This window comes from Harmonia axyridis, chromosome 1, assembly GCF_914767665.1.
Source record: "Harmonia axyridis chromosome 1, icHarAxyr1.1, whole genome shotgun sequence".
Classification (NCBI taxonomy): domain Eukaryota; kingdom Metazoa; phylum Arthropoda; class Insecta; order Coleoptera; family Coccinellidae; genus Harmonia; species Harmonia axyridis.
Window position 1 is genome coordinate 3,275,437 of NC_059501.1, and position 22,111 is coordinate 3,297,547.

Sequence of the window (22,111 nt, forward strand, 5' to 3'; positions counted from 1 at the left end):
ATTAATGTTGGAGAATTATGGTTGTTTGGTGATTTGGAATAGAAAAGTTTGAATGAATTATAGGGCGTTAAGGCTTTGTTTATGAGATACGGGGTGTTGAAATTTGAAATTAATACCCATTTTACAGTTATGCATGTCGTATCTAAGAGCGGAATTTACGGGTGAAAGACGAGCTCTCTAAAGCTCTTGACTCCACATCATAGTTCTTCTCTCTTTTTTAATTAATGTTTCATTTTGTCACTGATTTAATCTAATTTTTGCCATTGAGTGTTAATAAAGTTTATCATTATAGTCATGTTGGTCAGTAATTTCGGCCACTAGCAACTGGTAAACATAACCTTCAATCTTGGAAAGGAATGTTCAAGTAATAAAGGAACTCCTATTTTTGATATTATTTCCTAGGCATACCGTCAGTTCATGAAAATCTCAATATCCTACGCTACAAAATAAAATCAACAGTTTTACCTGGGCTAAGCTTTATCAAGTCAGACAGCAGGGCCCAAAATTTCACATCTAATTCCAAGAAAACCCGAACTGATCCTTCGCAAAAAAAACGCAACACCTTCTATCGGTTCCCCACCATAAAATAATCCCCCTCTTCTTTATCTCATTCTATTCCAACATAAGAAACTGAAAGACCATTAAACTCCAGAGTCGAACTTATCGATATTCGGGTAACAGACTCACCTCTTATCTCAGTAGTGGTTTCCACGATTTTCCTCTCCTTGTTCTCTGCAGAATCAGGGATGAGTCTCAGGGTAACGTTGAGTGGCTGGAGACTGGCTGGACCGTGCAAGGTCACCAAAACGGCGGTGGTCTTGCCTGGGGCTGCTAGTTCCGGAGCCACCACCGAAAAACCACTGAAAAATAAAAATAGCGATTGAAAATGTCAGCATTTCGATCAATGATGCATAGAGGTTTCACTCGAGCATTATCCAAATCAAACCGCAAAACTGATTTTGAAACCATAAAAACAATAGATGCTCACATGCACTTATAAAGATTTAGTCAAATAGAAACAATTACGAATAGCCATTGATCAAACATATCACTTCTTGAAAAAAAGGAACAAAAAAAATTTCTTTCTCCTGCTTCTATCTGTGAAAATATTTGTCCATGACTGCTATAAAATATAGCTCTTCCTATTCCAAATTTGATCACAACATGTCAGTATTCCATCGATTAAAATGTAATAATAATTCTGCAATACCTAGTTTCCTCATTTTGACCTAATTTCCTTTCATCACTTTCTATGGAATAATGCTACCTCAGAAATCAAAGGATCACTATGAAAAATATTACTCATTTTATGGTCTGGAAAGAAGGAAAAAAGATAGATCTTTCCTTGAAAAAAAGGATTCTGATATATTCTCATGATTCATCAATGAAATGAAAATAGAAATAAATTTTCTAAAAAACAGTTTATAAGAAAGTCTTCACAAAATATCCCCACTTTTCGGTTTTTAATTTCAATAATTGTCAATTGCATTAAAAATAATAGTCATTATGAAATAGGTTTTGACGTTTCAGATATGTTTTCCTTGACATTGGCATGATGGTCAAACATTTTTTTCCTTCTTTATCGAATTATAAAACCCTTTATTTGGTTTTTCTAAACTATCAGTGGTCCACCTAGAAGAAGTTCGAAGTTTAGGAGGAAAGAAGCAGGCACTGTACCAGAAAAAAAAATTAGCATATCATATAATGAAAATTTCAAATTGGCAAATTTGAGTTGAATATTTCTGAAGGTACTAAGAGAAAAAACTTGAGAAAAATTCAATTTTAGCACCCTGTATCAAAAAAATTGGAAACGATATTTTGTCAAAACTCAAAATATTCTCAAACTATTCCTACTTGTTATACAGAAAAAGTGAAACTTTTCGATAAACATGTCAATCAAAATATGACGTTGTTATTGTACGTTTGAAAAACGACCAGAGTAATAAACAAAGATAGAGGAAGCATATGTCATTTTCAGTAAGCGCGGAAATGAAAACGTATCAGTGATACGATATTTCACTCAATTCGCGAGTTTCTCCACGAAGAACGCACTTCTTATGTCTCATAGTGAATCAACGTTTCATATCAACTCAAAATATATTGAGATGAATACCTATATATATCAGAAATTCAGAAAACAAACTTCAAGCGCGCCAAACGACGTTGAACAACCGATAACACAAGGAGAGAAAAAATTGCTAAACCTTGGATTTTTAGCAGGTATAGGGTGTTTTCTTCTTCGAGGTATATAACTTTAAGTTGGCATCACTGTTCAAGATGGCGACTGATTCAACAGCTGTTAAGTGATTTTTTCTCAGTTTGGTTTGGCAATTCATCATGAATAGACTCACGCCTGAACGACGCTTGCAAATAGTGCAATTTCATTTCGAAAACAATGGTTCTGTGCGGAATACGTATCGCGCACTACGTCCATTAGCGATGAAGCGCACTTCTGGTTGAATGGCCATGTCAACAAACAAAACTGCCGCATTTGGAATGAAATAAATCCTCAAGTGTATGTCGAAACACCGTTACATCCAGAAAAACTGACTGTTTGGTGCGCTTTATGGGCTGGTGGAATCATTGGTCCGTACTTCTTCAAAAACGATGATGGCCATAACGTTACAGTCAATGGTGATCGGTATAGAGCCATGATTACTAACTTTTTCATTCCTGAATTGAACAACCATGATGTCCAGGAGCTGTGGTTCCAACAAGACGGCGCAACATGTCACACAGCTCGTGCCACAATCGATTTATTGAGAGACACTTTTGGTGACCGCCTAAATTCACGTTTTGGACCTGTGAATTGGCCTCCAAGATCTTGTGATATAACACCGCTAGACTACTTTCTGTGGGGCTATGTAAAGTCATTGGTCTATGCGGATAAGCCACAAACCCTTGACCATTTGGAAGACAACATTCGCCGTGTTATTGCCGATATACGGCCACAAATGTTGGAAAAATTCATCGAAAATGGGACGTCCAGATTGGACTACATCCGAGCCAGCCGTGGTGGTCATATGGCAGAAGTCATATTTAAAATGTAATGCCACAAGATTATTTATAAAATTCATGTCAATCGAATAATCCATCGTTGTTTTATTGCAATTTAAAGTTCCATAGCTCTAAAAAAAACACCCTTTACATTTTCAACGATATAGTAAAATTGTAGATTTTAAAATATATCATCCGACAACGTGATCTTACCATATTGGGTACATGTAGAAATTGCCTATACCCCCCTCCCCTATCTATGTTTATTCCTCTATGGAAAAACCAAATATTAAACCGCAATGTATATCCGGTAAATATTCCCCGATTCTGGAAACCAATATTGCCCCAGAGTACAATCTCCATTTCTAATCCCGACGACGATCTCAATCCAGCAGACAGTCTAACACCAACCCCCCGACAGTCGTCATAATTAACGAAAGGGTTCGTCGACAATTAAAATCCCCAGTCAACTCACCCTCCAATTCGTGTCTAAACCCCCAGAAATGTGCTAAGCTGCACTCAATTATCATACTCGAGCCTTAATCTTGATTGAAGGCCTTGGGAATCTGATGTGAATCGTTATGAAGCATCGTCAGATCGGAATAGTCAAGATTGAGTGACGATTATAATATGCAATTAGGGGTGTTGAGATTAGATGGTTGGATCTCGTGTTGGAATATACAGGGTGTATCATAGGTAATTGGAATTATTAAAGCTATAGAATTTCTCATATTCGGAAAGCAATGCAGGTACTATAAACACTTCTAAATCAACTTTTCTGAATATGCTATCAGATTATTATGGTTTCATTTCGTCTATTTACCTACTAAAATTCAGTAGTACAAGAAATCGGCCCCTATGAAGAGCATAGATAAAGTTTACTACAACCCAGGGCGACCTTTCTTGAGCCTTCTCTTAACACAGTCAGTGTGTACTTATCAAGTACAAGAAGATCTTGAATATGGGACACTCTTTTTTACACTCTTTATCAATCCCATCACTTCTTCATCTTACTTTTGTGCTTCTTCTAGTGAAGATTGTCGGTAGTTTTTCCAAATTTGTCTCTCTTTTGAGCGGTATGAACCACCGTTTGGGCATTTATCTCTATCCAGTCTCTTATATTGGGTGTTTTTTTCGAGGTATATAACTTTAAGTTGGCATTACTGTTCCAGATGGTGACCGATTTAACAGCTGTCAAGTGATTTATTTTCAATTTGGTTTGGCAATTCATCAATAGACTCACGTCTGAACAAAGCTTGCAAATAGTGCAATTTCATTTCGAAAATAATGGTTCTGTGCGGAATACGTATCGAGCCCTACGTCCATTTTATTTTGTTTAGCGATGAAGCGCTATTCTGGTTGAATGGCTACGTCAACAAACAAAACTGCCGCATTTGTAGTGAAGCTTATCCCCAAATGTATGTCGAAACACCGTTACATCCAGAAAAACTGACTGTTTAGTGCGCTTTATGGGCTGGTGGAATCATTGGTGATCGGTATAGAGTAATGATTACTAACCCTCTCATTCCTGAATTGAACAACCAGGAGCTGTGGTTCCAACAAGACGGCGCAACATGTCACACAGCTCGTGCCACAATCGATTTATTGAAAGACACGTTTGGTGACCGCCTAATTTCACGTTTTGGACCTGTGAATTGGCCTCCAAGATCTTGTGATTTAACACCGCTAGACTACTTTCTGTGGGGCTATGTAAAGTCATTGGTCTATGCGGATAAGCCACAAACCCTTGACTACTTCCGAGCCAGCCGTGGCGGTCATATTCCAGAAATCATATTTAAAATGTAATGTCACACGATTATCTTGCGGATAAATAAAATTCATGTCAATCGAATAATCCATCGTTGTTTTATTGCAATTTAAATGTCTATAGCTCTAAAAAAAACCCCCTTTATCTGCATCAACATTGTCTAGCATCCTTCCATCCAACACTTTATTCATCCAAGAAATCTTGAACGTTCTGTAAAAGATCCACATCTCGGATACTTCGAGTCGCCTCAAAGTTTTAAACTTGAGTGTTCAGGCTTCCATCATTATTATTAAATTATTGACAATCCTGATACAAACTATGCCATGTTGAACCGTCCTTGAACACGAGTTCCAGAGACCATCCCATATAAAGAACAGAGTATTAATTGCATTAAACATTCGATGATATTGTTTCATATGCAAGAAGTCTCTTTTCATAGTCAAATATTAATCTAGCCTACTCAATTTTTGATTCAATTTGGATATCTGGGTCCAGACTCTCAGTTATCCAACATCCCAACAATTTTATTTTGGTCACTCGCTGTTTGCAATAGCCCTCTATATACATTTTAGCTATTGTATTATTGTCTTTGGTATTACTTTAGCGTTTGTTTTTTTTTGATTAATTAATATAATGTATTTTCGACCCCTGTCTCAGACAGCTCCTATCATTTTTTTTGTAAGGAATGATTCCTCACTAACTGTGAATATGAAATATTCACCGTGTCTTTAGCATACCTCATGTTGTTCAGTATCACCCTTCAAAATCGATACCGTCATCGGCGTCCTTTAAAATTTCCTCATAGTATATTGGACTTAAGAGAAGAGAGAATAGAACCCTGCCTGACTCCTCTCTGAATTTCAAATTTCTTCGATATGTTCGATTCTTTCTTGATGTTTACTCTCTGATTCCAATAGATATTTCTCATGATGTTGATTTCGTTACTGCCTAAACCATTTCTCTCTGATATACTAATAGTTTTGAGCGGTTGTACCGAATGCTTCACTGAATGAACTTTATTCTTTTGGAAGCAGGTGCGAACCTATTACAAATTTAGCCCACTTCAAAGCAGTATTTACATAAGAATCTTTAAACATTATCGCAGATAACTCAAACGAATGCTATTGCAGAATACTAGCATTGCAACGAAATGAGATCCAATTATTTCAAATTCGAATTGGATGTATCCCAATGAGAACGAAGAAGCGAACCGTGACAAAGTCAAAACCTCCACTTTCCAATCGAAACAAAGCCGCCAACTGCTATCACTCTCCTTCCAGTGTACACGAAATGTATCGATTCCCGGCTAGGCTCATTTGCCTAATGCAACAAAGTGAGTGTAACGGAATAAGAAAAACCACTCTTGGCGTCAAGTTCGCAGACTGCGGTTGATCCGACACTGACGGGAAAAGATGATGCTGTTCTGCTGCATGAAAGACAGCTTAGGGGAAACCACGGGAACATTGAGTTACAAAGGAACAACGTTCTCCTTTCAGCTCTGTGTCGTTGAAGTCACTCAAAGGTGTTTTATCGCTGTTAGGGGTGAGCTTTTCGCTGAGTCTGTCGAGGAGTTGATTTAAAAGGGTGGGTGTAATGGAGTGGTCGAAATGGACCACAAAATTTTGCATGTAGATTTTTGTTTCAATACATTCAATAATTTCAACAACAACAAATAATCTTCACTTCGGAACAATGGTAACAGCAACATTTTACTGAAAACTAATGAAGTAAAATAGTGTCACATAAAAGAAGAATTAAATTCACGAAATCAACAAGGCAATAAGGCTCTAAGTTCAAAAGAAGATTAAAAATTTTCTTCTCAAACAATTTGAAGTTGCTTTTCCTCTCTATTACTCCAGGTAGATTATTGAAAAGTTTCAGGCATCTGTAATGCATTTGTTTTTGAGTTATTATCAACCTATATTTGGAAATATTAGAAGATAAGGTTCTGTTATTAAATATTTCCTTAAGATTTCATTCAATTCAATTCAATTTATTCATCAATAGGTATAAATATATACATCAGACAAAAACTTCACTTGCAGAAATATACAGCCTAAGCAAGCTTGTATGCTGTCATTATCTGCTTCTACATCTGATGAACATTCTCCCCAGTTAAACAAAAAATCAATACATTTGTTGAAAGAGAAACAACAAAAAGATAGATTACTAATTGAAAGGCATAACAAGCCAAAGAAATACAAAGAAAAAAAACAGAAAACAAAAAATCATTTTTCTTTTTTCTTCTTCTTCTTTTTGTATATATATTCCATAAATTGTTAAAATATCTTTTTGCTTGAAAAACCCCTACATGATTTCCTGAACTTCTGACTGCTATTTTCTGTAAGACAAATAGAGATGAAATATTCCTACTGCCATAAAAATTCATTCCGTATCTTAGTTGTGATTCAATTGTTCCATAATAAACAGTTATGAAGCGTTATAAAGTCAGCATTTTCACTCTCAGAACGTAGACTGAAGACCCTACCTTATTGCAAAGTTGTTGTAAAGTGAGTTTTTTTTTAGAGCTATAGAACTTTGAATTGCAATAAAACAACGATGGATGATTGACATGAATTTTATTTATCCGCAAGAAAATCTTGAGGCATTACATTTTAAATATGATTTCTGGCATATGACCTCCACGGCTGGCCCCACAGAAAGTAGTCTAGCGGTGTTAAATCACACAAGATCTTGGAGGCCAATTCACAGGTCCAAAACGTGAAATTAGGCGGTCACCAAACGTGTCTTTCAATGAATCCATTGTGGCACGAGCTGTGTGACTTGTTGCGTCGTTTTGTTGGAACCACAGCTCCTGGACATTATGGTCGTTCAATTCAGGAATGAAAAAGTTAATAATCATGGCTCTTTACCGATCACCATTGACTGTAACGTTCTGGCCATCATCGTTTTTGTAGAAGTACGGACCAATGATTCCACCAGCCCATGAAGGATACACTTGAGGATCAGCTTCACTCCAAATACGGCAGTTTTGTTTGTTGACGTAGCCATTCAACTAGAAGTGCGCTTCATCGCTAAACAAAATAAAATGAATGTAGTGCGCGGTACGTATTCCGCACAGAACCATTATTTTCGAAATGAAATTGCACTATTTGCAAGCGTTGTTCAGGCGTGAGTCTATTCATGATAAATTGCCAAACCAAACTGAGAATAAATCACTTGACAGCAGTCGCCATCTTGAACAGTAATGGCAACTCAAAGTTATACACCTCGAAAAAAAACACCCTATATTTGTATTCCATAAATTGTTAAAATACTTTTTTGCTGGGAAAACCCCTACATGATGAAATGTTTCCACTGCCATAAAAAGTTATTCCGAATGTTAGTTGTGATTCAATTGTTCCATAATATGCAGTTCTTAGAGTTATGAAGTCAGCATATTTTGAGATGACCCTCAGAATGTAGACTGAAGACCCTACCTTATTTCAAAGTTGTTGTATAAGCGAATGCCAATTTAGTTTTTCATCTACACAGAGGCCGAGGAATCTAACACCTCCTGATAAAGTGTATTCATCATTCTGTAACGTAATACTCTCTGTAAGCCAGAATTTGTAGGATGAAACAGAACAATGACTGTTATATTCTTATTCAAAGTTGGGTTATTTTCCTCAAATTAAATCTCAGCCTGCAGGAAAACATCCTCAAACAGCTGCCATAACTCAGGACACAAAGACTTTACCAGAAGGATTTTTGAGTCATCTGCATAATTTACTGTACTCACTTCATTTGTATTCCGTTGTGAATTCTCAATGAAATAATTTATGTACATAATGAAGAAGATTTCAATATGAATCCCAGTGATCTGTAAGCTGAGAACATGAAATTACTTGATAGGTACTTTCAACACGATGTCCATTTTGAATATTTTGGTAAATTTAACCACAGCAGGCGAAATGAAATCATAAATTCTTAGAGGCTTTTGAACCCTGTATGTGATCTCCATTGAATGAACTAGTTCAATGGAGATCACATACAGGGGGAGTCAATAAGATTCAATCGGTCGATAACGCATTGGATAAATTTGACGGAATCAACAGTTTACGAGATAGTTGAGTTTTTGTGATTTTTGATAGATTTCTCACCTCACTTCATTTTCCGTCGATTTTTTTACGTTGACCAAATTTGATAATAATTTTGGATTATTTTCGTGGCCAGCTATAACACCGGATCCAACACCGTTAGAATAGACGAAGCAGCCAGAAAATTGAGAGTAAATTTCAGGAGGAAAGTAATAACTGAAGAAATAAGAAAGAGGGCACGTGCTTGTGTAAGGAATTCTGGAGTTCATTTCAAACATAATTTATGACTAGTTTTTCTACTAAAATTTAGAGTTCAATAAAGTATAAGCAATAAATATGGTTCAATCGACAGCTAATGAGTGATGCTGACACCAAACACCTCCTTCAAGGTTCACGTCTAATTTGGAAACACCCTGTATATAAAAAAAGATCTATGGTATGGATAATATTTAAGGGGGTCACGTTCAAACGACTGCACTAAATTGAATCATTCTTTTTCTGTTGTATTCATTACTGTCATGAGAGGGTTTATACAACAAAATATTCACGTAAAATCGTAAGGAAATTGAAGAAGAAGGCTTTTCTTTTCTAATCCAATCCAGCAAACAATCATAGAGTATATTTTGACACTTTGAAAGATGTATTTTGGGTTGCCTGACAGAACGTCTGAAGCCAGGGCGGACAGCTAGTTATTTATGAAACAACATTATGGGGAATTTGCCTATTGACGAACTCACCCAAGATATCCGATCTATGAAAATTTCTAGCAGATTCCACCTCGTGTACCCAATAAAAAGAAAACAACTACGCTCTAATCAGATATTCGTGAGTTTACAACGTTTTTCAATACCGAAAAGATTTAAAAAAAATACAAAACAAAACATCCTTCCACAACCAGCAATTTTCCCTCCGTCTTCATCCCCTAATCGAACACGACCAAGCAATTTCCATCCCTTAAATCTCCCCAGCATTCCGCTCGGTTTCCATATTAATTCACAAACCTATTGAGGTGTACGGGCCCCTAAAAATTTATTTATGAAGGAATTATATTCGAAATCCCGACGGAGAGGAGGAATGTAACCGGTCATGCGATATTGAATTCAGGCTTTTAGTCTGAAGAATGTTATTGGTCGGAGGGATTCAACTCGAACATGAAAGTTTATTATATTTGGTATCGATCGGAGCTATATCTTTGAGTGCTCGGTTTTTTTTCAACCGGGAGGTCTATCTGTAATGTCTGGAATTTTGGAATTTTGAGCGGGGAATTGTATCAGACCGAGGGGTTCGATTTCTTGGTGATGAATACGTTCTCCAATAGGAGACATTTACCGCTACAGCTATCTTTTGCAAGAAGGCGGAATAGATTCTTCCATTCGAAAATATCCGTGTAACGGACGGACAGAATCTAATAAGAATCTTATTAGATTCTGTCCGTCCGTTACACGGAAATTTTCGAATGGAAGAATCTATTCCGCCTTTTTGCAAAAGATAGCTGTAGCGGTAAATGGGAGTCGAAATAAATGGATCGTAGATATCATACAACAAGCTTAGGTATTTGTAAATACAACTCCATAGAAAATTAGTCGATTTGTGGCTGCATCATAAAGTTATACTCGATTAAACATGTCAGTTTACGAGCCAAATTCTCGTCATTTGCGGGAGGTTTTATTTTCTGCTTCAATGTGAAGAGATCTGTGGCTGAGGTTCATCGAATGCTGTCGAATTTCTATGGTGAGACCGCTATCAGTGAGAAAAACGATGATTTTGACATCGAAGACCAGCCTGGCTGTGGAAGAGAGATGGTTTTCGAAGATGCAGAATTGGAGGCATTACTCGATAAGAACTTGTACCAAACGCAACAAGAATCGGCAGGATCATTGGGAGTGACGAAATTTCAAAACGCCTGAAAGCCATAGGAATGATTCAGAATCAAGGAAATTGGGTGCCGTACGAATTGAAGCCGAGATATGTTGAATGGCGTTTGTTTGCTTGTAAACAGCTGCCTGCAAGGCAAAGACAGAAGGGATTTCTGCATCGCATTGTGGCTGGAGACGAAAAATGGGTTCATTACGATAATCCCAAGTGCAGGAAATCATGGGGATATCCCGGCCATGCTTCCACATCGACGACCAAACCGAATATTCAAAGGTCATGCTGAGTATTTTGTGGGGCCAGCTTGGCGTAATGTATTATGAGTTGTTAAAACCAATTGAAGCAATCACAAGCAATCGTTATCGAACGCAATTAATGAGTTTGAACCGAGCATTGAAAAAAATACGAGGAACATGTTATAGTGATTTTACAGCATTACAAAGCTCGACCCCATATTGCGAAAGTGGTCAAGACATACTTTTTTTTTTAATAATTCACTTGGAAACATTGGGATTGGTACTCCTAACCCACTTGCCGTATTCTTCTGAAGTTGCGTTGCTCCCTCGGACCAGTTTCGAAGAATGACACACGGCTTGGTTGACCAGCACTTCCAATCTCATGAAGAAATGGAAAATTGGATCGATTCATGGATCGCTTCAAAAGATGACCAGTTTTTTCAACTCGGGATTCGTAAGCTGCCCGAAAGATGGAAGAAAGCAGTGGCCAGCGATGGACAATACTTTGAATCATAAATGTATAACTGGTTTCGCACAATTTTTGTCTCGATATTGATGATTGGCTATATGTTAGATAGTTATTTGATCTGTTTCCATAGATTTTTCCGTAGATGATGATGAAAACAGCCTAAATACTATCTACCATATAATCCACAATCAATATCGAGATAACAATAAGAAATTCGGTATGGGCCCGAATTATATCAAGAGGTCAGGAAATATGAGAGATCCTCAATCAAGCTTGCCAATGAAACGAGCCACCTTAAGTTTCTACACCTTGCCAGAGACCGCAACCTTGTTCCTAAGGTTTTAGAGTTGAGCTCTCAATAAGAGGCAGAAGGACGGACAGAATCTCCTATATGGTTTTCCATAATAAAGCATCGAATTTCGGAAAATAACGGCGGAAGCAAAGTTGCACGCCTATGTGATTTTTTTCTATCACTGACTATTTTCTCTACGCAGCTTTTTCTTACAATCTCACCCCTCAACATTCCAAAGCCAACACGTATTCAGACAGAAACTACTCCCCACGTAGACGAACTTCCCGATCAGGACAGCCGTCGCGACGTGCCCATAACCCACCCCCGAAAACGAGGCATGAATCACGATCGGAACAAGCCCACTTCTCTCCGCGCAATTAATGGAATTACCTTGTTTAGCGCGCCCCTCGACTCTGCCGTGCCACGTCACTCTTACCTGCCAGCCCAATTATCCTAATTGAAATTTGACGGGGGGAGGTTTTGGTTCGGAAGCGCCTCGGGTAAGGTCCGATCGCTATGGAAGCCGGAGAGACGGTTGCCGTGCGGTCTCGAGCCGGCGATCGGCTAGGGGCTGTCGGTTAAGGACTAGATCGGGGGGTGATTTTTACGAGGGTTGATTGATGGGGGAAGGGTTTGGAAAAGGTTTTGGGGTGTGTGGTGGTCAAGTTTGGAAGGGGTGATATTGTAAGAAAAAGCTGTGTAGAGAAAAAAATCACATAGGCGTGCAACTTTGCTTCCGCCGTTGTTTTCCGAAATTCGATGCTTTATTATGAAAAACCATATTGGAGATTCTGTCCGTCCTTCTGCCTCTTATTGGGAGCTCAACTCTGAGACCCTTAGGAACAAGGTTGCGGTCTCTGGCAAGGTGTAGAAACTTGAGATGGCTCGTTTCATTGGCAAGCCTGATTGAGGTTCTCTCATATTTCCTGACCTCTTCTCTGAATTTCCTATTGTTATCTCGATATTGATGATGGATTATATGATAGATAGTATTTAGGCTGTTTTCATCATCATCTACGGAAAAATCTATGGAAACAGATCAAATAACTATCTAACATATAGCCAATCATCAATATCGAGACAAAAATTGTGCAAAACCAGTTATACATTTATGATTCAAAGTATTGTCCATCGATGGCCACTGCTTTCTCCCATCTTTCGGGCAGCTTACGAATCCCGCGTTGAAAAAACTGGTCATCTTTTGAAGCGATCCACGAATCGATCCAATTTTCCACTTCTTCATGAGATTGGAAGTGCTGGTCAGCCAGGCCGTGTGTCATTCTTCGAAACTAGTGATAGTCCGATGGAGCAACGCAACTTCAGAAGAATACGGCAAGTGGGTTAGGAGTTCCCATCTCAATGTTTCCAAGTATGTCTTGACCACTTTCGCAACATTGGGTCGAGCTTTGTAATGCTGTAAAATCACTATAACATGTTTCTCGTGTTTTTTTATCAATGCTCGGCTCAAACGCATTAATTGCGTTCGATAACGATTGCTTGTGATTGCTTTAATCGGTTTTAACAACTCATAATACATTACGCCAAGCTGGCCCCACTAAATACTCAGCATGACCTTTGATTCGGTTTGGTCGTCGATGTGGAAGCACGGCCGGGATATCTCCATGATTTCCTGCACTTGGGATTATTATCGTATTGAACCCATTTTTTGTCTCCAGCCACAATGCTATGCAGAAATCCCTTCTGTTGTTTTTTTTAAATTATTTAACGAAGGGTCTGAAGGTGTTCAACGGTGCTGTAGCCTGTCTATTCCACTGGTTCATAAAAGTTTAATTCTCAGGTGAAATCCAAACAAGGGTTGCGAGAATATGTTCCAAAACTTCCAACACCACGTTAGTGGTTTCTTCATTTGGTTACTATTTTCTTTTCGAATTCTCACAATACTATTGTCCCATCAACAATGGGGGTGGGGCAATAGAAAAACCCTTTGGAGAAACACTCCGGATCTTGCTCAGACAAAGAAATTTGTGGTGCTTTCACCTACCTATACCAGGAAACTCCTGAAGCTACCACGAGCTGAGCTTCGGGTAATGATGGGACTGTTGACAGGACACTGTTGGTGCAAAAACTTTTTGTACCGCATGGGTAAGTCAGCAAATGAAATCTGCAGACCCTGTGGAAAGGGGGTAGAAACAGCCGAACACATATTGTGCAAATGTCTGGGACTGACTGGCCTAAGAACCACTCACATGGGAACGTCAGTCCTGGATACTCACGAAGTAATAGCCAAGGCTTTTAAGGATGTCGTCGGTTTCATTAACCGTATCGATGGCCTCCCTAGATTTGTATGCATAGGTAGGGTTAAGAACAAAAGATCAATTTGGTCGCTATTCCCAGAAGGTTAACAGAGCTGCAATGACCCCTATTCTGTGGATAATAATAACTGTCCCATCTATTATTCCCAAATTCATCCCATAACCCAAACAGAACAAAATTCCCATCTTCTCACACCCCAAATTTCCTAACCCCAACTCTTCTATATATATCCACCCCCAAACAGCATCAAAAAACACCATCAACCCCCCCACCCCCAATCTGATATTCCATCTGGCCGAGCGCCGAAACGACCGCGCAAAGTGAGATATTTCTGTAGTAGACGGCCATGGAATGGAAAAACACAAGAAACGCGCCGAATTCAAATTTCGTAGCCGAGACGCCGTTTCCGTAATTCTACCAGGGCCAAATAAAACAGAACACGAGAGGGGGCTTCGGAAGGGCTTAATATTCATAACGGACCGTTCCGGCCTCGGAAAAAAATTGGGTAATCAACCTCGAACATCGGGCGAAATTCGAATGTACGACACCCCGAGCGACGTCTGGCGGGTTGCGCCCTCTGGCGGGAATATTGGCTATAAATAGTTCTGAAGATGGTGCGGGAGTTGAAGACAAATTTGGTCCGTTATTAATTTATTGGAAGATATACTTTGGTACTTGCATGTTTCGCTGATACAACATCTTAATTAAGGCCTTTAAATGGGTCGAAAATGCAAAATTATTCAATCACGACGTAGTGGTAGCATATTCTTGAAAAAAAATGAAAAAATTTGAAATAAATAGCTTGCGCAATCATGCGCCTATAGAAAACAATAGAACCGAATATAGTTGAATGCAGGGTTTTTCAATTTCATTTCATTCTGACCAATCCGCAATTTTCGAAAATTTCAGATTTTTACCTATAATTTCTGAAATAATGTAATTTACCTTCAATTTCCGAAATAATGTACTTATCATCAAAATGCAAGCATTTTCGTGATCTACATAGTCGAATCAATCAATAAAATGAAACAAAAGTCCCATGAAGGAGCTTTTAATTTTTTTCAATTTTACGAAAATTTTTCTACGGAAAATTTTTCAGGCGAGGCCTAAATTCGGGTAATCAGGGATCGTCAATTCTGGGATCGCTCGCCGATTTTGCGTAGACCTCAGAGTTTTGAGGAAATTCGAACTCAAAATTTGAAAAAAAAATTGAAATTCCATCCAGAAATCGTTATCGTAATCTCCTAAATTATTCGTCACAGATCCCTCAAATAAAAACGTATTTTGAACATCTAGTTCTGATCTAAAACATAGTGAGGTTTCATGGGCGTAGCTTACGTCCAGCAAAAGTTGCACCCTCCGGAATTTCAACAATTTTTATTTATTATTATTATTATTATTATCTAATAATTCCGTAACAGGAGATCAGCTCAAATTGAAATTCTTCAAATTGATATAAAATAACAATTTCAAATTTTATGTGAACTGAATATCATGTTGATGGCTTCATCACAATTATAAAAGATTCAAAAATACTTTCAAATCCGGTTTGTTGATTTATGAATCAACGAACGCCCAAAAGCTTCTAAATTCACGTCAGTGCTTTTCTAATTATTTTTATTATATTCAAACGAGAATCCATTCCACCCTATTTTCATCATATACGCGTCTATCCAAAGACCACATTTCGGAATTTCACCCACATATTCATTACGAACTTCAAATAACTCGAAGAAGACAAATTCTGCTGAAAATTAATTCCCCCCAAAACGTAAACTTCTCAAAACACCAAACTTTATTACCAGCCCTCTTCTTTGATTCCCATCCACATCATCAACCGAAACGAGAAACTCCAAAAATCCGACACATCGCCATAGGAACCACCCCCCTCGGCTCGACCAACTTCTCCAAACTCGAACCCCCTCCTCCACCCCATCAAATCAACCGACTTACACAGCATCCCAAAGTCCCATGAATGATAATGTACATCCGCCGAGCAAAACATGGAAGTCATTCATCCGAGATCGGAATAATTGCTCCACGTCCCCTCCTACCCCTACCGCTGCCAACCCCCCCCCCCACCACCCTTAGTCCTCGAGGGTTCGTTACGAATTCCATTTGAGTTTGAATATGAGATGGTCCTGGGTTACTTTGTTTGATTTTCCCTTATTACCAAGTCTATTAAGTTCCCAGATGAGCGATGTAAATTTGCTGACTGCGAAACGGAGAAAAGAGACGGGCAAATTGCGAGCGGTAGGGGGTGAAAGGGGGTAGGTTCGAAGGGGGCACAGTTCGTTTCGGGAGACCCGTCGAGTTTGGTTGTTGTTGCTGCCATGTCTTGTTTGATGGCTTTTTGGCAGTTTCTGTTTACACACTCTTCATGTGAGCGAGGAGGGTGGAAGTTCAAGGTTTTTAGGGGGAGAGGGTGGAAAGATGTTTTGCTCGATGTTAATTTCGTTCTGTGATGATGTTTTATGCCGCCAAATTAGCATGTGTTTATGTTGCGATGTGATCTCTTGGGGGTGTAGTTATTTCAGCCTTGGTGTAATACTGAGTCTAACTCAAAATGTTGTATATGCTAGAAACAAACTGATGGAAATCGCTAAAGATCCGGTTGTGCAATTTTTATTGAAAAAAGTATGAAAAGACAATCTCCAAGCAGGAAATTTTATTTTAAAGAAATGCAAAAATGAGAATTCATCCATTTTTTGGATATTTATTCATTTATCGTTGAGATTTAAAATTTCTGTTGAACCCTAAGATGAAATGCTTATTTCTTTTCAAGTGGAGCATTCGGAATGACACAAACTGATTATCCAAGAATTGATAATGGCGAATTAAATTTATGGGCTTTGGTTTCAAAATGGCGAAGGAGCTGGTACCAACAATCTTTCCAATGCCATTTCATCATTTTTTCTCTCACACTTCCACAACAACTTCGCTTCTTCCTTAATATAATGAAGCTCCCTGAATGTGAGACACTGAGGAAAAGAACTGAACCTGCTGGTAAAAAATCTCTGGTTACAAAATGGAGAAGGAGTTAGTATCAAGAATCTTTCAAATTATTGGAATACCATGCTCTTCTTCATTTTCTCTCTCACACATCCACAACAAATTCTTTTTTTCCTTATATAATGGAGCTTTCAGAATGTAAGGAACTGAAGAAAGAAACTAAACCCCCAACTAAACAATCCCTGGTTGCAAAATGGCGAAGGAGTCGGGTTTAAATTATTCTGTTTGGGGACTACCAATTCTCATTTTCTCTTCTCTTACACAACCAAATGAATGTTTCTTTATTTGCGCTGTAAAGGGTCCTCTCCAATATAACAATCAGATTTATAGAACTATGTCAAGTTAACCATGTAACGCTCAACAATGTAAATGGAGAAATTCGTTAAAATTTGTGCATGTCAATGTATGGTCATATGTCAATCCATATGTGTCGGAGGAGAAATATTCTGTTTTTCATCCCCGATTCCATTAATTAATGTGTTACCTATATTCAGTTGTCAATATGGATTTTCTCTGAAAATTAATTTGAAGCTGAAAATAGGTTTTTTTGAGTGTTATGTTTTAAACTATTTTCCTATATTTTTTTTCTGAATTTTGCACGAATTCTTTCTTCATCCAATAAGAGGTTTTTCATCGTTTAAGGTTGCAGCACCATACTCTTTCCATGAAATTTTCTTCAACCAATTCGCACATTTGCGGATCGATTACTTCACAAATTCTGTCTTTAAGGTTTTGAATCGATTGTGAAGAATTGGCATAGATCTCATTTTTTTTCTTGGCTCCGAAGAAAAAAGTCTCAAGGTGGCACGAAAGAAAAAATCTAAACGTGGAGAGTGGATATACTATAGTTTATTGGCTAGAATGAGAATCCGATGCTCGACTCCAACTTAATCTCGGATTTTCTTCCTGTTATATAGGGTGTTTTTTTTCGAGGTATATAACTTTAAGTTGGCATTACAGTTCAAGATGGTGACCGGTTTAACAGCTGTTAAGTGATTTATTCTCAGCTTAATTTGGCAATTCATCGTGAATAGACTCACGCCTGAACAACGCTTGCAAATAGTGCAATTTCATTTCGAAAATAATGGTTCTGTGCGGAATACGTATCGCGCACTACGTCCATTTTATTTTGTTCAGCGATGAAGCGCACTTCTGGTTGAAAGGCTACGTCAACAAACAAAACTGCCGCATTTGGAGTGAAGCTAATCCTCGAGTGTATGTCGAAACACCGTTACATCCAGAAAAACTGACTGTTTGGTGCGCTTTATGGGCTGGTGGAATCCTTGGTTCGTACTTCTTCAAAAACGATGCTGGCCAGAACGTTACAGTCAATGGTGATCGGTATAGAGCCATGATTACTAACTGTTTCATTCCTGAATTGAACAACCATGATGTCCAGGAGCTGTGGTTCCAACAAGACGGCGCAACATGTCACACAGCTCGTGCCACAATGGATTTATTGAAAGACACGTTTGGTGATCGCCTAATTTCACGTTTTGGACCTGTGAATTGGCCTACAAGATCTTGTGATTTAACACCGCTAGACTACTTTCTGTGGAGCTATGTAAAGTCATTGGTCTAGGCGGATAAGCGACAAACCCTTGACCGTTTGGAAGACAACATTCGCCGTGTTATTGCCGATATATGGCCACAAATGTTGGAAAAAGTAATCGAAAATTGGACGTCCAGATCGGACTACATCCGAGTCAGCCATGGCGGTCATATGCCAGAAATCATATTTAAAATGTAATGCCACAAGATTATCTTGCGGATAAATAAAATTCATGTCAATCGAATAATCCATTGTTGTTTTATTGCAATTTAAAGTACTATAGCTCTAAAAAAAAACACCCTTTATGACTTGACACATAATACGCTATTTTCTTACACACAGTTCATTTCAATATACCTGAACATACTGAATGAAAGAGAGGTCCATCATTCAAGGAACTGGATTACCAGCTTAATCAAAGTTCTAGATAGATTTTCAGTTGCAGAATGAAACACACCATCCGTGCTAACTAGCTAGTTCAATATCGGTCCCTATCACCCTGCCAAAATTCGAACCATCTATCAAATTCGAACCCTACGTAACCCAAAACGAAACACTATAAACCTTGAGCATTACCAACGATTCGACTACGCCAAAACTTCAAAAATAAATCACCCAGCTCTCGCAGACCTTGTAAACTTAACGTCGACAAGTAACCGATACTTCAAACCCGGAAATCCAAGCCAACTAGACGAGTTCGGACGAGTCGGCTGCACCGAAACTTTAACCATAATCTCGGTGAATTGGCCGATCGATCCTGGAACTGCATATCCTGCTCCGGAATTGCCCGGAATCCCCCTTAAGCCCCAGGAACGCTTAATGGACATGATCCCCTTTCCAAATCGGCCAGTTCACCTTCAGGGCGTCGATTTGTTTACTTTCCAATCCGTAGACGACTTGGACGCCCCACTTTCAAGTTTGGACGCTGATGATCGTGACCGGATTCGAAGTTTGGTGAAAGTGGGTTGAGATTATGGGTGGAGGGTTTAACTGAACCGGAGTTTGAATGGGGTAATTTTATTCAGTCATAAAGGGTGTTTGGGTGTTTTTTTAGAGCTATAGAAGTTTGAATTTTAATAAAACAACGATGGATTATTCGATTCACATGAATTTTATTTATCTGCAAGATAATCTTGTGGCATTATATCTTAAATATGATTTCTGGCATATGACCTCTACGGCTGGCTCGGATGTAGTCCAATCTGGACGTCCAATTTTCGATGACTTTTTCCAACATTTGTGGCCGTATATCGGCAATAACACGGCGAATGTTGTATTCCAAATGGTCAAGGGTTTGTGGCTTATCCGCATAGACCAATGACTTTACATAGCCCCACAGAAAGTATTCTAGTGGCGTTAATTCACAAGATCTTGGAGGCCAATTCACAGGTCCAAAACGTGTCTTTCAATAAATCGAATGTGGCACGAGCTGTGTGACATGTTGCGCCGTCTTGTTGAAACCATAGCTCCTGGACATCATGGTTGTTCAATTCAGGAATGAATAAGTTAGTAATAATGGCTCTATACAGATCACCATTGACTGTAACGTTCTGGCCATCATCGTTTTTGAAGAAGTACGGACCAATGATTCCAACAGCCCATAAAGCACACCAAACAGTCAGTTTTTCTGGATGTAACGGTGTTTCGACATACACTTGAGGATAAGCTTCACTCCAAATGCGGCAGTTTTGTTTGTTGACGTAGCCATTGAACCAGAAGTGCGCTTCATCGCTAAACAAAACAAAATGGACGTAGTGCGCGGTACGTATTCCGCACAGAACCATCATTTTCGAAATAAAATTGCACTATTTGCAAGCGTTGTTTAGGCGTGAGTCTATTCATGATGAATTGCCAAACCAAACTGAGAATAAATCACTTGACAGCTGTTAAATCGGTCGCCATCTTGAACAGTAATGCCAACTTAAAGTTATATACCTCGAAAAGAACACCCTATAGAAGTTCAAAATTTCAATTTACACTTTACCCAATAGGTCCTGGAGTAAACCAGTAAAAACACATATTTCCTTTGAGAATTTTACTTTATTGATCACGAACATAGTCACCCTCGACAGTGATTCATCTACAGGGTGTGCGAATTTCGATGTTTTAGCACTACAACTGGGCTTTTTGAAATGTCTTCGTTCGTCACTCCATTGATCCTGACAATTCTTGTTGCGTTTGACACAAGTCTTGTTCAAATGATGCCCCCAATTCTGCATCTTCGAAAACCTTCTCTCTTCCACCGCAATGCTGATCTTCGAATTCAAAATCACTGTTCATGAAGCGTTGAAACCATTCTCAGCATGTTCTTTCACTAATAACGGCCTTACCATAGGTTTATAAAAGCATTCGATGAGCCCCAGCCGCAGATTTCTTTATATTAAAGCAGAAAATTGAAACTTCGGCGAGAATTTGGCTCGTGAGCTGACATGTTTAATCGAGAATAACTTTATGATGCAGACACAAATCGACTAATATTTCGATGGCGTTATGTTTACGAATACCTAAGCTTTTTGTATGACATCTACGACCTATTGCAGAACGGCAGAAGCAGAGGTTTAAACCTAATTCATATTCATTTTATAGCATTTTATACAGCTAGAACTTCCATCAGTTTGAACAAGTTCACAACAACATCAAGAAAAACCGAAAGGTGAAAGAAAGAAAGAGATGAGTTTTAGTTCATTCAGCATCACTCTCTCTGAAAAAAACTCTATTATGATGAAATTTGTGAAGAAGCAGTACAAAACCGAACAATCCGAACTATTCTTCATCGACAATCAAGAATTAATACAACATCACAAGTCCTCCAAGTTACCAAACCCCCTACGGCACAATCAACTCGCCATAACAACAAGCCGGCTAGAAATTGTCGGACAACAGAACCGAGTACATTCATCCCATTCAGGAATAGCATCATAAACGGGGCCCAGTCTGGCCGAGCAAACAAATACGAGATGGCCATTTAGATAAGGACGCCTCTGAGTGACTCTCTATGGTCTGCCCCTGCATGTACCGTGTTTGGGCACGGTGTTTACATACCGGAGATCGACCCCTGTTTGGTTTGAATGGAGTATGTAATGAATATGGCGATAGTGAGGGATTGTGAAACTGCATTCTGTTTGTGTTGGGAACACTGACAAGTCGGCGTTCGCCAAGTTTGAAGTTGGGAGTGGGTTGGTTCCAAGTGGGGAAATTGGATGTGGGGGGAAACTATTAATTTCAATTACGAACTACTAACGAAATTGACTAGTGCGTTTTAACCTCAGAATATTGTTGATGAGTCATTTATAATTTTAGTCAGTCAGTCCACTGTTGCTAATCATGTAAATAACTTATCATGTTGTTTTTCGCCTATTATAGTAATAAGCATCTTCAGAGGTTTCTATATACATAGAAGGCTGTTACTAGACACTGGATTTCTTCGAAATGATTGACCGTTCTCTCCAGATGGGGTATTTATATTCTCTCATCTGGAATGGGTGGAGCTATGGGGTTCGTCCTCTTTTTTTCTAGTAGATCTGCTATTGCTGGTTATCTGACGGTGTGCACTATTGGTGTTAGTGTATTTCATTGTCTTCGATATCCATTCGTTGGTA

At 38.7% G+C, this 22,111-nt stretch overlaps 1 protein-coding gene across 2 annotated transcripts in view; it reads right to left on the minus strand.

Annotated features, from left to right (window-relative positions):
* LOC123674819 (C3 and PZP-like alpha-2-macroglobulin domain-containing protein 8) overlaps positions 1-22,111 on the minus strand; it is a 223,738-nt gene that overhangs the window by 154,453 nt on the left and 47,174 nt on the right. For both annotated transcript variants that reach the window (XM_045609922.1, XM_045609912.1), the window contains exon 3: positions 688-860. In XM_045609922.1, coding sequence (XP_045465878.1) covers positions 688-860 — 173 coding nt within the window. The remainder of the gene's footprint in view (positions 1-687; positions 861-22,111) is intronic.